The 13,301-nt window shown below is 54.6% G+C and overlaps 1 protein-coding gene across 1 annotated transcript; it reads left to right on the forward strand.

Annotated features, from left to right (window-relative positions):
- The first annotated feature begins 708 nt into the window (after positions 1-708).
- FKBP4 (FKBP prolyl isomerase 4) lies at positions 709-9,074 on the forward strand. The gene is made up of 10 exons (XM_043881425.1): positions 709-1,233; positions 3,085-3,229; positions 3,667-3,809; positions 4,595-4,715; positions 4,991-5,147; positions 5,778-5,868; positions 5,959-6,042; positions 6,264-6,449; positions 7,069-7,308; positions 8,291-9,074. Exons 1-10 carry the CDS (start codon positions 1,129-1,131, stop codon positions 8,396-8,398), a joined length of 1,380 nt encoding a protein of 459 aa, XP_043737360.1. The 5' UTR covers positions 709-1,128; the 3' UTR covers positions 8,399-9,074.
- The last annotated feature ends 4,227 nt before the right edge of the window (positions 9,075-13,301 follow it).

Raw genomic sequence — 13,301 nt, forward strand, 5'->3', positions numbered from 1 at the left:
AATTCCAACAGAAAAGACTACAATGAATTCCCCGGTTATAATACTGAAATTTCATCCGAAAACAGCCCTTCTCGTTTTCTACCTATATAGGACAGTCTTCATAGTACAGTGGCAAGCACTGAGCAAGGGCTCCAAAACAAACAAAAACCTTATTTCTACTGGCATACAAATTCCGGCAGCCAATAATTATTTGATAACACGCACCAGACACTAAACTGGGCTTAAGTGCTAAGGAAGAGCAGGACCCTCCATACACAGATCTTTTTGTCAAAAGGCTATTGTTTCGGTAACTATGGCGCTTCCTAGTCGCCACGGGAAGTCCATGAGCACCCGGGAACCCAGTATTAAGAAAATATTCCTTCTCATGGGCCTTCAGTAAGATGCAGTGGCTCTCCTCGCGAGTTGAACCCATTCTATGTGTTCAGTTGTATTATTGTCGGGGAAGGCCCCTTTAATACGCGGGCCATTTCTTGCAAACGGGCAGCTTGCAGCGTTTCGCCGGGCCCTGGGCGCACGCTGGCCTCTCTCCAGGTAAACCCAGACGCCTCCCCGGCCCTGCGCGCCCAGGTAACGCTCCCCTCGCTCTGCGTTCAGGACGCTCGCCCAGGCAGGCGGGGAGGCCGGCAGCCCGCGGCTCGGGTCGGGGAGACGCACGCGCGGCGCCCACGTTCGGCAGCGCGGCGTCGGATGCTGCGGGGGTATCGAGAAGGATCTGGAAGAATCCAGCTAGACCGGGGGGACGGGAAGGGGAGGCCGGGAGAGCGAGCGGCAGAGGCGGGGGCTGGCTGGCTCTCGAGTCCGAGGGTCTCGGGGCCGGGGCGGGGCCAGGCGGCCGGCGGGAGGAACGAACCAGAAACCACCTTCCGCAGGAGCGCCCTGAGCGCCAGAGCCTGAACCCGCTCGGCCGCCGGCGCCTCTAGAAAGTTCTCCCCCCACGTCCCTCGCGGCCGCCCGGCTCCTCCCAGCCCCTCCCTCCGAGGCGGTGGGACCAATCGCTCCCCCGGCCGCCCACGACCCCACCTCCTCCTCCCGCCCGCGCCCGCGCCGGAGCAGAGAGGTGCGCGAGCCCCGACCCGCCGCCCGCACCGCCGCGCACACCCCGGCGCCCGCTGCCCGAGAAACGGCGTGATGACCGCCGAGGAGACGAAGGCGGCCGAGAGCGGAGCGCAGTCGGCGCCGCTGCCCCTCGAAGGGGTGGACATCAGCCCCAAGCAGGATGAGGGGGTGCTTAAGGTAAGGGGCAGGGGGCGCCCCGGGGCGGCGGCGGCGAAGGGGGGCGGGCACCGGGAGCCCCCCAGCGTCTGGCCGGGGCTTGGACGGCCGCCTTTGCAGCCTCCCGGCCGGCAGTTGAACAGGCCGTGCAGCCGTGGCCGGGCGCATCGCCTTCCTGGCCGGGCCGCCGGTTCAGGGAGGGAGGGCGGCCACACGCTCGGAAGGGGAACATCTGGGCTGAGGCTCCCCAGGCCCGGGAAGGGTCCCGGAGCGCAGCGCCTGCTCTGGCTGCGGCATGCGCCGGGAGGGGCGCGGCGGGGGGCGGACGCGCTCGCGCGGGGGACCCGGCGGCGTGCACCGCCCCGCTGCGATCTGCGACCCGCCACCGGCTCCTTCCCAGCCGCCGCCGCCGCTGCCGCCAGGGAGCAACCCCCCCAGCCAACCCCGGCCGCCTGCGCCTCCGGGGTGCGGAGCTCGCCGACCCTGGCAGTTAAACATTAGCCAGGACGCGAACAGGGTCCCGGGAGTTATTGCCTGACCCGCGCGGGCCTTTGTGCGACTTGGCGCGCGGTCCCGGCGCCCTCCGCCCTCTGGTCACCCCTTTCCTAAAGGCTGGGACCCGGCTAGGTCACCCGCTCGGCCATGCTGTCCCCTCCCCCCCCCCCCACCCCGGTGCATGCCGGGACCTGTAGTTCACCCCGCCTCCGCGCCCGCACCCCACCCCACCCCACCCCCGGACCGGGGCCTTCCTGAGCGCGGGGTGCGGGTCTGGGAGGAGGTGCTTTGGTTGGGCGCCCTAAACCGTGTTACGGCCGGAGGAGCCAGGGGAGGGGTCTGGGAGCCAGGCAGCAGGGCGTCTTGACCCGGGTCAGGACAACCGGCCGCGGTTCGGAGCAGGTTCTGCGCTGTCCAGGATGGCGAAATCCTAGGCCGGCTTCGTTCGTATCCTCACCCAGCGTTTCTGCTCCTCCTGGCTTCCCGCAGCTCAGCCCACGTGTGCGTGTGGCCAGGGCGGGTTGGAGACCTCGGGGAGCTTCTTAGCTGTTTCAGAAACGCACCTGGCTGCTCTCCGAGTGTGCACGCGGGCTTCCAGGGAGACCCATTTCCCCTTTTCATTCTCCACGCCTTCCCTTTCACTTTTCTGTTTGTTCGAGTCCATGTCCATTGCATCGTGGGAGCTTTCCCTTAGAGGGTAACTTGCACACTTAACCAGATAGCCCACCTTTTTATAAACGCGAAAGAAGAGAAGCAGGTTCTTCTAAACTCTGGGAAATATTCTAACCCTGACTTCAAGGACTGCAGTCGCCTACCAGTCAGGAACGCTCAAGTCCCAAGTCAGAGCCTAGGGCCTGCTCAAGGGCCTTGGCTCACTTGTAAGCTGTTGATTGCTCTTACCTCTCCTGGACTTTCTGGTTTCCCTCTTTTCTTTCTAAACCAGACCTGATTGGATGACTGGCGTTAGGAAGAATGAGGAAATGTAGCGTAAATACTTTCCCCTTTGCTGCTGATAATTATTCAGTGTTTTACTGGTTTAGTTCTGTAACCACTCTGATAGGGTTTATCATCACTACTTTACGAATATGGTCAGTTTAGAGAGTTAGAGTTACTTTTATAAAATCATAACAGCAAAAATGATCTCAGGTGTTTTGTCTCCAGTGTTTCAAACCAAGTCATGTCGTGGTCCAAGAAAGGGAGGTCAGTTTAATTGTAGCCAAACCTCACAGCAGAGTCATTTGATGATGGGTTTGTTGAGTTACTTACAAGGAGGCAGGAAGAGACCGCTTACATTCTGGCCAGAGGCATGCGGACAGGTGCGGTTCCTCTCCATGTCCATCCCCAGGGACTCACCGTCTCCGCTTCCCTGCCTTCCAGGTCATCAAGCGAGAGGGCACGGGCACGGAGACGCCCATGATTGGAGACCGAGTCTTCGTCCACTACACAGGCTGGCTGCTCGATGGCACCAAGTTCGACTCCAGCCTGGACCGCAAGGACAGGTTCTCCTTCGACCTGGGGAAAGGTGGGCATGGTTAGCAGGCTCTTAGGACAGGGTGTGCGCGCTGTCACAAACAGAAACTGAATTCTCAGAAGCTTAAACAGGGAACGGTTTATTACAGTTCTTTTTTTATGTCCACTGTCCTGAAACTCTATTGATTTTTTAATCTCTCATTGCCTTGATCACCTCTGAAAACCTTGCTTCCTTTTCCGGGGTGGACTGCTTTGTTTTCTTGAACCTCTTTGTTTCAGAGTTGAGTGATTTTTCTTTTTCTTTTTTTTTTTTGAGAGGTCTGAGACCTGATACCATTTATCGCAACCAGATTTTCTACCTTCCTGGTCCCATTTCTAAAGAGTACCCAGCTTCCCTTTGGGCATGGGACAGTAAGTCTCTCAGGCCACTGTTTGAACCTGGAGGGAGAGTCCTGCCAAAGAGGACCTGTTTCTTTTCTGTACCTACAGGGGAGGTCATCAAGGCTTGGGATGTTGCTGTAGCAACCATGAAGGTGGGTGAAGTGTGCCACATCACCTGCAAGCCGGAGTACGCCTATGGCTCAGCTGGCAGCCCCCCGAAGATCCCTCCCAACGCCACGCTTGTGTTTGAGGTGAGTGTCCAGCCACAGAGGGCCAGGCAGAGAGCCAACCTTAGTCTGGCTGCCCTCCAGCCCTTCCTGCTGCCTGGAGACAATGTAGCCAAGGCTGAGGGCCTGCCCTCAGGGGAGGGAAGACATGCAGTGCGCATCACCCACTGCTACTGCCAGAGAACCCTCAGTGAGCAGGTTTCAGGTCGGGGGAGGTGACCGCAAGCCCCCCTTTCAGACTTGAAGCAGCGGGGTGAGGGCTTAAGTCCTGTTCATCTCAAGAGGGGTGCTCAGAGGGAGGTGGACCAAAACGAAGGAATCAGGAGGTCACAGGCTACATGCAGTCATGACTGACAGTGGCGAACATTGGTGCCCTAGAGATAAGATGCGGGCAGAGATGCTTCTCTTGTGGGTCGAGGCGAGGGGCAAGCATTTCTGAGAAGGTGGAACTTCACTGTGTTAAGACTCAAAAATGAAAAAAAAAAAACAAAAAAAGACTCAAAAATGGTTGAGCCCTTCACAGTGGAGGCTCGGAGAATGTTGGGAAGATTGGTGAGAGGTGTTGGGTCATTTCTAATACCTGTCAGAGCTTGTCTGGCAGCTGAATTAGGACCGTCTGGAACGTGTGCTTGTTCTATAGAGCATTCATTAAGAAGACATACCAAGGTTGAGACCAGGGCCGCTCCTGAAAACTTCGCTACTTGGTCCACTCCTCGTGTGGCTGCCTGTGCAGTCAGACCTGCTCTGGCCCTTACTAGGGACTCTTGTGAGTGAGAGGGGAGCATGGATCCTTGGACCTTGTCCCACAGGTGGAGTTGTTCGAGTTCAAGGGTGAGGACCTGACAGAAGAGGAAGACGGCGGGATCATCAGGAGAATACGGACGCGGGGGGAGGGCTATGCCAAGCCCAATGACGGCGCCATCGTGGAGGGTGAGGCTGCACAATCCGGGATTCCCACTCGGGTTCCGCTGTGCAGGGCCTGGGTGGGTTTGGGCGGGTCCATACCTTTCTCTGATCCAGCTTTCTTATCTATAAAGTGAGGGATTGAACCACATTCTCAACATCCCTCTATCTGAGAATGCAGAAGGGCATCTGGGGAGTAGGAAGGGACAGGGCGATGGGGCGGGGGGTGGCTGAAGGTGGCTGGTGCGTCCCTCAGTCACCAGCCCACTGAAACCCAGTGCATTGTCTGTCTTTAATGCCAGTTGCACTGGAAGGGTACTTCAAGGACCAGATGTTTGACCGGCGGGAGCTCCGCTTTGAGGTCGGCGAGGGGGAGAGCATGGATCTGCCCTGTGGGCTAGAGAAGGCCATCCAGCGCATGGAAAAAGGAGAACATTCCATTGTGTATCTCAAGCCCAGGTGAGGCCAGCTCTGGCCCAGGTGTGGGCAGTCTGTAGAGCAGGTGGGCGAACCGAGGTCAGATCTCCTAGTCCAGGTGACTTACAGAGCCGGCTTGTATTGTATAGCCAGCTGTATCCCTCCCCTGCCAGTGGTCACTATGCGCTGGGCACCCCGCACAGACACTGTCAGGACCTCTGTTGTAGTCAAGAGTGTGGCCACAATCACCCACGTCTTTTTTGAATCAAAACCTCATCTCTTGAGTTACGGCTGCGGCAGATTGCCTTTTCCAGCCCAGGGTTTTTGTCTCCTGTTAATTGACTCAGTCATTACTGATGTTTGTTGAAACATACCTACTATGTGCCAGACACAGTGTGGAAAATTCCTGGGTGTTCAGAGACATTGTTCCCACCTTCTAATGGCTCTCTGCTCAGGAAGATAATCGTACTAGTGTGTAATGTGAGTTACTAGAACGATGTATAAGATGCTAAGAGCCCAACTAACTGTGAAGAAGCAGCATCAGGGAAGATTTTGCCAAGCAAGGAAGTTTACACCAAGACCAAAGGGATGGAGGGCAATTTGCAGGAAGCAGGAAGCCGTTTAAGTGTGAAGCAAGTTAAGAAACAACCTGGTGTTTTCTTGCCCCCACAGCTATGCTTTTGGCAGCGCTGGGAAGGAGAAGTTCCAGATCCCACCAAACGCTGAGCTGAAGTATGAAATACATCTCAAGAGTTTTGAGAAGGTGAGTTTGTTCAGGGTCTTCCCTGCCCCACCTTGGACGTAACTCCTTGGGGCGGCTGACAGCTCGTTTTTCTCCTTTGGGGTATGGCAGGCCAAGGAGTCCTGGGAGATGAGTTCAGAGGAGAAGCTGGAGCAGAGCAGCATAGTGAAGGAGCGAGGCACTGTGTACTTCAAGGTGAGCCCACAGCGAGGTCCTCAGACACTCCCAGGGCGCGCTCTGCCACGACAGTGGGCTTTCTGCCAGGAAGTGGACAGGCTGGTACCTGCAGCTGTCACCAAGTAGATCTGAGCTGGCTGGTCGGGGTGGGGGGCGGGGGTCATGACTCTCACGCCCCTGGGTCACTGGTGTCCATGGGCTGTGACAGCCTGGGGCCACCGAGCCTGCCCCCCTTGTAGGAAGGCAAGTACAAGCAAGCTGTGCTGCAGTACAAGAAGATTGTTTCCTGGCTGGAATACGAGTCCAGCTTCTCTGACGAGGACGCACAGAAGGCGCAGGCCCTTCGGCTGGCCTCCCACCTCAACCTGGCCATGTGTCATCTGAAGCTACAAGCTTTCTCCGCTGCCATTGAGAACTGTAACAAGGTGAGGCTCCTTAGGAGGGTGAGGGCGGTGTGCCCAGGCAGGGCTGGGTGAGCTACCAGTGTGCCTGAAACTTGGCCTTGGGACTAGGGCAGGGGTGGCAGGATGGAGCTGTGGGGCTCTGAAGTGGAGGCCCAGAGGCAGCAGTGTGGGAAGCAAGTGGTTTTTTGGCTTAGTTAAGGTTGGGGACGAGGGCACTGAGGCGAGTGGAGGCACTGGTTGGAGCAACCAGTTCAGCACTATCTCCTCCTGGCCCTCTGCCTCTCCCTCCTGTGTACCCGCTTTATTCTGAAGGAGGATGGGCGTCCCTGGAGGTCCAGTGGTTAGGACTCAGTGTTTCTATCACAAGGGGCATGGGTTTGATCCCTGGTGGGGGAACTAAGCCATGAGCCGCATGGTTCTCCTGCCCCCAAAGAGAGAAGAGTGTGTTAATGTCCCAGGTGGTTTTCATCTGAAGACCCGTCTTCCTGTGTGCCTCCTGGACTAAATGAGGTGCCTTCTAGACTTGGGTCCTTTCCACGTGGTGCCCGAGACTTGTTCATTTGGGGGGTGGGGCCCCATCTCACCGGCAGTGACTTGGGAAGATCTGAGACTTTGCTGCTGCTTCCTCTGTGTGTCTTAGGCCCTGGAACTAGACAGCAACAACGAGAAAGGTCTCTTCCGCCGGGGAGAGGCCCACCTGGCAGTGAATGACTTTGATTTGGCACGGGCTGACTTCCAGAAGGTTCTGCAGCTCTACCCCAGCAACAAGGCGGCCAAGGCCCAGCTGGTCGTGTGCCAGCAGCGCATCCGCAAGCAGCTTGAGAAGGAAAAGAAGCTCTATGCCAACATGTTTGAGAGGCTGGCCGAGGAGGAGAGCAAGGTGAGGATGGGCAGGGTGGACGGGAGGAGGTGGCATCACCTGGCCCCATGCCAGTTTGTGTGTGCCCCTGTGTTTGTGTGTGTCCCTGTTCAGGCCCTGGGGGTGGGAGCTGGATGTTCTGGTGAGCTGCCTGGCCGGTATTCTCTGTGCCCATTAGTAAAACAGGTTTAAGAACCTGAGGTTTAAACAGGTGATGCAGTTACATGGTTCGATTCAAACTGCACAGAAGAGCATGTCGTAAAAAGCCTGCAGGACAGGCAGTGCTCCCGGGTGGCGCTGCCTCCTGCTTGTGCCTTGTGCTTTTTGGACGTCACACCTGAAGCTCATTTTACATCAATGTGCAAAAGAGCTTTCTCGTTCTCAGGCTCACATAGTATTTCACTGAGTGGGTTTATCGTATCTTATTTACCCTGTTTCCTGCTTCTTAGTCTCTCAGTGTTCTAAACCTGCACTAACAGAAATATAATGCAAACCACATTTCTAATTTTAAATTCCTAGTAGCTATGTTTAAAAACAAGTAAAATAGGTGAAGTTAATTTTAATATTTAATCGACTGAAGATATCTAAACATTTTAACACATAGCACTTTTAAATTGCGTTCTTTTCCCCTGACTGAGGCTTCAAAATCCAATGTGCATTTTAAACCGGTTTGAACTAGCTATATTTGAAGTGTTGAGTGCCCTGCCATGGACACGTTCAGTTTTCCATAGTATTGCAGTAAACGATGAGAGTCCCTGATTCTGTACGTGCATGCACAGGTGTGTCTTTGGTCTCTGTAATTCTGTTGGAACTTAGTGTGTACTATTTTTTACATCGGGTGCGTGTTTTGGGTGTTTGTGTGTGTCAGTGTGTCAGTGTGCAGGGCGATCACTTGGGTGCAGGCAGGTGAGTGGGGACCTAGAATGACAGTCACCTTTCTCATCAGGAGCCAGGGACAAATGAGGACTGGTGTTGATGCCCTGCCCCTCTTCCCTTCTCACAGGCCAAGGCTGCAGTGGCTGCGGGAGACCAGCCAGCTGACGCAGAGATGAGGGATGAACCGAAGACTGAGGTGGCTGGGGGCCAGCCTCAGGTGGAGGCGGAAGCATAGCCTTGCCCCAGCCCTGTTCCCATGGCTGCCTGCCCGCCCCCCGACCCTACTCCACCCTGTTAGTTTTGTACAAACTGAAGAATTTTGAGTGAATTAGACCTTTATTTTTCTATCTGGTTGGATGGTGGCTTTGGGGGAAGGGAGAGAGGAGCAGGCTGGGGGATTGAGGTGGGTGGGCTCATTTTAGGTGGTGTCGCCCCCTCCCACCTTCCCCCATTCCATGTGAATGAATGTCCCTCCACACGCACACTCATCAGAATGTTAATTTATTTTGTTTCCTGTTTGCTGTGTCCGTTTCTCAGACAGTAGAAGGGGCGAGTGGTAGGGATGTGAGGTCCGACAAGAAGGCAGGGTGGACAGGGAGACTCCTCCTGGGCAGCCACTTCCCCTCCTCCCTCCTCCCGGTCTGTTTCCAAACACGCGGCCTCCACGTGGGTGCTAGGGGCATGGGAAAACCACTGCTGTGCCCGTTACCTCCGCTCCCTTCCTGCTCAGCCCAGGTGTCGCGGCTGATGCTGTCTTCTGGTGTCATGTGACCACCCTCGTACCCCCTCCGTCAGTGTCCCTTCTCAGCCAGGTCGCGTCCCCACCCCCTCAGCCTCTTCTCTGCACGTTGCTGAAGGTCCAGGCTTGCCTCAAGTTTCGTGCTTGAGCAATAAAGTGGAAACACTAAAAACCTGGGTGTTGGGCAGCCCTTTCTCTGTTCGGCCTCAGGGTGGGTGTGGGCGGCTGCACCGTGGGGGCAGAGCTAAGGGAGCCGCCCACGTACCCAGCCCCACCTGCAATGCAGCAGACTTGGTGCAGCGGTCCAATAGGGCCTGCTCCGCTCGGACTACAGCCGGGCCTGCGCTGAAGGCCTGGCCAGGGGTTCCCCACACCCCTCCCTGCAGCAGCCTGGCAGGTTTTAGTAGCTCTGGTTTTTCCTATCTGCTCCGGGGAATAGACAAGCATCTAAACTTCTGGGACCAAACTACTGAGTTTGCTTTGAGGCTAGATGTATCGGCTTCTGCCTAAGTGATTCAGTAGAGAGTTCAAGCTTTCTTGGCTTCCTTACAGAGTGAAACCCCTGGTGTCAGCAACACCTGTCACCTGTACACAAGGGAACAGGGAGGAACGGTCACGAAGCCTGGTAGCACCGACAGCCACTCGGGCCCACACTGCAGCTTGCTGCTTGGCCTCAACGGGGAAGGTTTGTGCTGCTTTCTGGCCGTGCTTTGACCCGTGGCTTCTGCAGCATTCCAGGGCCCTGGGAGAAGCCAAGGGGCACAAGTGAGGCATCACACATCTTGTCCAGATGCTCCCGACTGCAGGCCAGAGCCTGTGTGCCTTTCTGCCCCTGTGTGGGCTGTCCAGTCCTCCCTGCCCCGTGATACAGGTAACCTGCCCATCATGCCTGTGCAGTTCCTTCCAGGAGGACTTTCCTCCATCCTTTGTCACAGTGCAGGATCCACTTCTGTGTGGAAAGGTTCACCAAGCCATAGAGCGCTGCTGCTGCTGCAGCCAGAACAAAAATTCACCTGTTCTCTCCCAGTGCCTCTGCTTGCTCTCTGCTGGGGTCACAGCAACGCTCTGGGCTTAGGGTTTGTGTCCTGGTGTCACAGCCCATGATATAGCTAACCCTCAGTAAGCACTTCTGATGTCAACCCAGCCCTAAACCAAGAGCCTCACACAGATTAACTTGGATCCTTGAAACCATCCCACAGAAAGAGGCATTGCCCCAGATTACAGGTGAGGAAACCAAGGTTCAGAACTTGAACGGGAAGGTCTGCCTGGAATGTGAGATGACCTCTTAACCAAATACAGAGTGGCCTGAGGTTCATGAAACCTTGGGCAAGTTGAGCCTCTGCTCATCTGCAAAAATGGAGATGGAAAAAAGAAACGTGTGAGGGTCCTTCCACCTCTGGGTGCTTCCGCAGGATTCTAAGAATTTGAAACATAACTGGAAAAGAAAAACTGCACTCATGTAGAACCCTGGAACTGGACAAGTTCTGGTCAATGTAACATTAAAACTGTCTTCTGAGGATGTTTTACCAAAGCGTTCAGAAGCCTTTAAGGTTAAAGATAAATGCACCTCCTACTCCATTCTGCTCTGGGTCAGCTGCGAGTGCGTCTGCCAGGCAGCTGCACCCTCCTCACCAATGCCTAAATCTTTCCATGCACAGAGAATGTGGAGTAGACAGAACCAGTAGCAACCAGGCCTGAGCAGTTCCTGCAGAGTTAAAGTGGTCTCTGGAAAATTTTAAATGGGGTTTATCTTGTTCTAGTGCTGGTCTGAACATCACGTTCTATAGATTTTATCTCCTGAGTATCTGCAGTCCTGGTTCCAGCAACCTCCTTCCAGCATTGCCATGGGCCCCCCCCCCCCACCTCTGGTCCCATGAAAGGCACCCCAGTGTTCCCTTGAGTGCCAGGGACCCTGCGTGGCAGATCAGACCTCTACAGGCTTCAGCCCTGACTGCGCCTTCCCAGCCCATCTGGGCTGCAGGTCACCCCGCGGGCTGGGGCCAACCTGCCCTCCCAGTGGTGGTACGCTCGACTCCCCTCCACACCAGTCTGCGTGAGAGGCTCAACTGTGTCCACTGTTTCAGTTGGAGAAAGAACAGACGAGAGACATTTTCGGCAGGACTAGTAACAAGGAATCCCCTTTCAGGAAACTATTGCTTGAAAATCAAGAATGACACAGTGGAACCTCTGATACCTTACCCCTCCTGTCTCAAAGACCAGCCTCCCCTGTCCCTGACCACTTGTGCTTGCAAAGTTGCTTCAGTCGTGTCCGGCTCCGTGAGCCTATGGACTCTAGTCTGCCAGGCTCCATGGGATTCTCCAGGCAAGAATACTGGAGTGGATTGTCATGCCTGCCTCCATGGGATCTTCCTGACCCAGGGATTGAACCCATGTCTCTCACATCTCCTGCCTTGGCAGGCAGGTTCTTTACCACTAGCGCCACCAGGGAAGCCTGACCACCAAAGCCCTCCTCAAAGCCAGGTAAACCTCAGGTGGAAGTGGCAGTGGGTTCAGGGCAGTGCTGAGAAAAGCCAACGTGAGAGTGAGAAGACACCCCTGTTCTCTTTCTGGAAGTCGTTATGCTGGCTTTACCGCCTGAGTTCCCCAGCTGCTTGCCAACCTCCAATAACATAGATGCACCAACAATCCTTAATTCTGAAATGTAATAAAACCTTATTTAGCATGTAATGAACAACACTAAATACACCGCTTTGGGAGGCAAACTGAGAATGTGAAAGATTTACAAAGTGGTTCTAAGGAGGAATGACCAAGAAAAATCAAGGCCTTTATGAACTCCAAGAGTTCCCTGACTAGAGGTGAGGACCAGTCATACCTGTCCCCCCATCCAAGACACACATTCCTTGAGATCTCCAGTCTCCGGTTCCATGGTGAGAAGTGCCTCACACAGAACGTGGTTCCGGTTTTTTTTTTTTTTTTAGGTGAAATTCACATAGTTTTACCCATTCAAAGGGAACAATTCCGTGGCACTTAGTCCAATTACAACGTTGCACGACCACCTGGATCCAGCTCTAAAACGTGTTCACCATCCTTTGCTTTAAGCCCATTTCCTTACGTTTGGCCTTCAGTGACAAGAACTACTCTTCATCCTTCAGTTAATGGGCAATAGAGTCTTGAACAGACAGCAGCCCAGACAGGTTCTGAGAGCAAAGCCTTCCTGAGCTGGGGGTCCTAATAGGGCCAGACCTGTGGTGGTGGGGGGACTGAGCAACCACCTCTCTCAGAGCAGGACTGCCTGCACTGTTCTGCCTAATCTCTAGGTCAAGTTCAGTCCGAGGGACAGGTTTCTGTGCTTCAGGGCCCCTAGAACCCTCCATGTGCTAAGGCGCATCACTAGTCAGACTGGTGGAGTCTCACACAGCCCACTGGAAGCTTGGCTGTGCCCTCGGGATGGTGCGCGGCTCTGGGTCTCACATACAGGAAGAGATTTCTTGAAAGGTCCTCTCTCTCACTAAGCATCCGAGGTCCACACCCTGAACAGGACAACCCATGTCTACTCGGGGAGAAAGAAGTGGACAAACAATCTCCCTGGAAGTGCTTCCTGCTTAACACACCTCCCCTTGCCCTGCTGTTAGCAGGTTTCTACTGAGGCTATTGTTTGGCTATTGTAGAGAATATGCCACCTACACAAACACCACGTGCAAGTCATCTGACCAGGAAGGCGGCCTGGGGAGGAAGCCAAAACCCATGCTGAGAGTGCTTGGCCTAAAGGAGCCAAGCTCTAGATGGTGCCGGTGGAGACCCACCAATCATCTCACCAGAGGGTCAAGAACAGGAGTCTCCTTGTGGAGCCAGGGCTCTGTCCACAAGGCTCTGCAATGCTGGGGCCCTGTTCCTCTCACTGACTGTAATGCTTGGTGCAATTAAAAGTAACCGACCCAGAAGGGAGAGGCGTGGCAGGGATGTAGGAGGGGGGCACTGATTCATGCCTTATTTCCTGGAGACCTATCTTTCCTTTCTTTCTAACTTTATTTGGCTCTCTTGACAAAAGCCAAGAGGCAATGAATCCAGGTTCCAATCACAGTAACATGACCTTCATGACATGACAAACAGAGCAAACAAAAACAGGCACCCCGGCAGAGAAAGGTCAAGAACAATAAGCCCAAGTGATGAGGAAGATAAACCAAGGCCTTGTGGGTGCTGGGTCAGGGTACCATTTCAGAGAGGTGAGTCAGGTCAGGGCACTGGGTGACTGAGGCGAGGTGATCCTCAACTATTTTGTCCCAGATTATTTATTATTTTACTATTTCACTCAAAAGAGCTGGGAAAAAGAGAAAACAATGGAGTCATACATACAGTGAAAAACACAATTCAAAACTAAGTTTATTACATTCAGATATAAACATTTAAAAACTGATTGTTTTTCCACCCCTTAAACCTG

Source organism: Cervus elaphus, chromosome 22 (assembly GCF_910594005.1).
Source record: "Cervus elaphus chromosome 22, mCerEla1.1, whole genome shotgun sequence".
Lineage (NCBI taxonomy): Eukaryota > Metazoa > Chordata > Mammalia > Artiodactyla > Cervidae > Cervus > Cervus elaphus.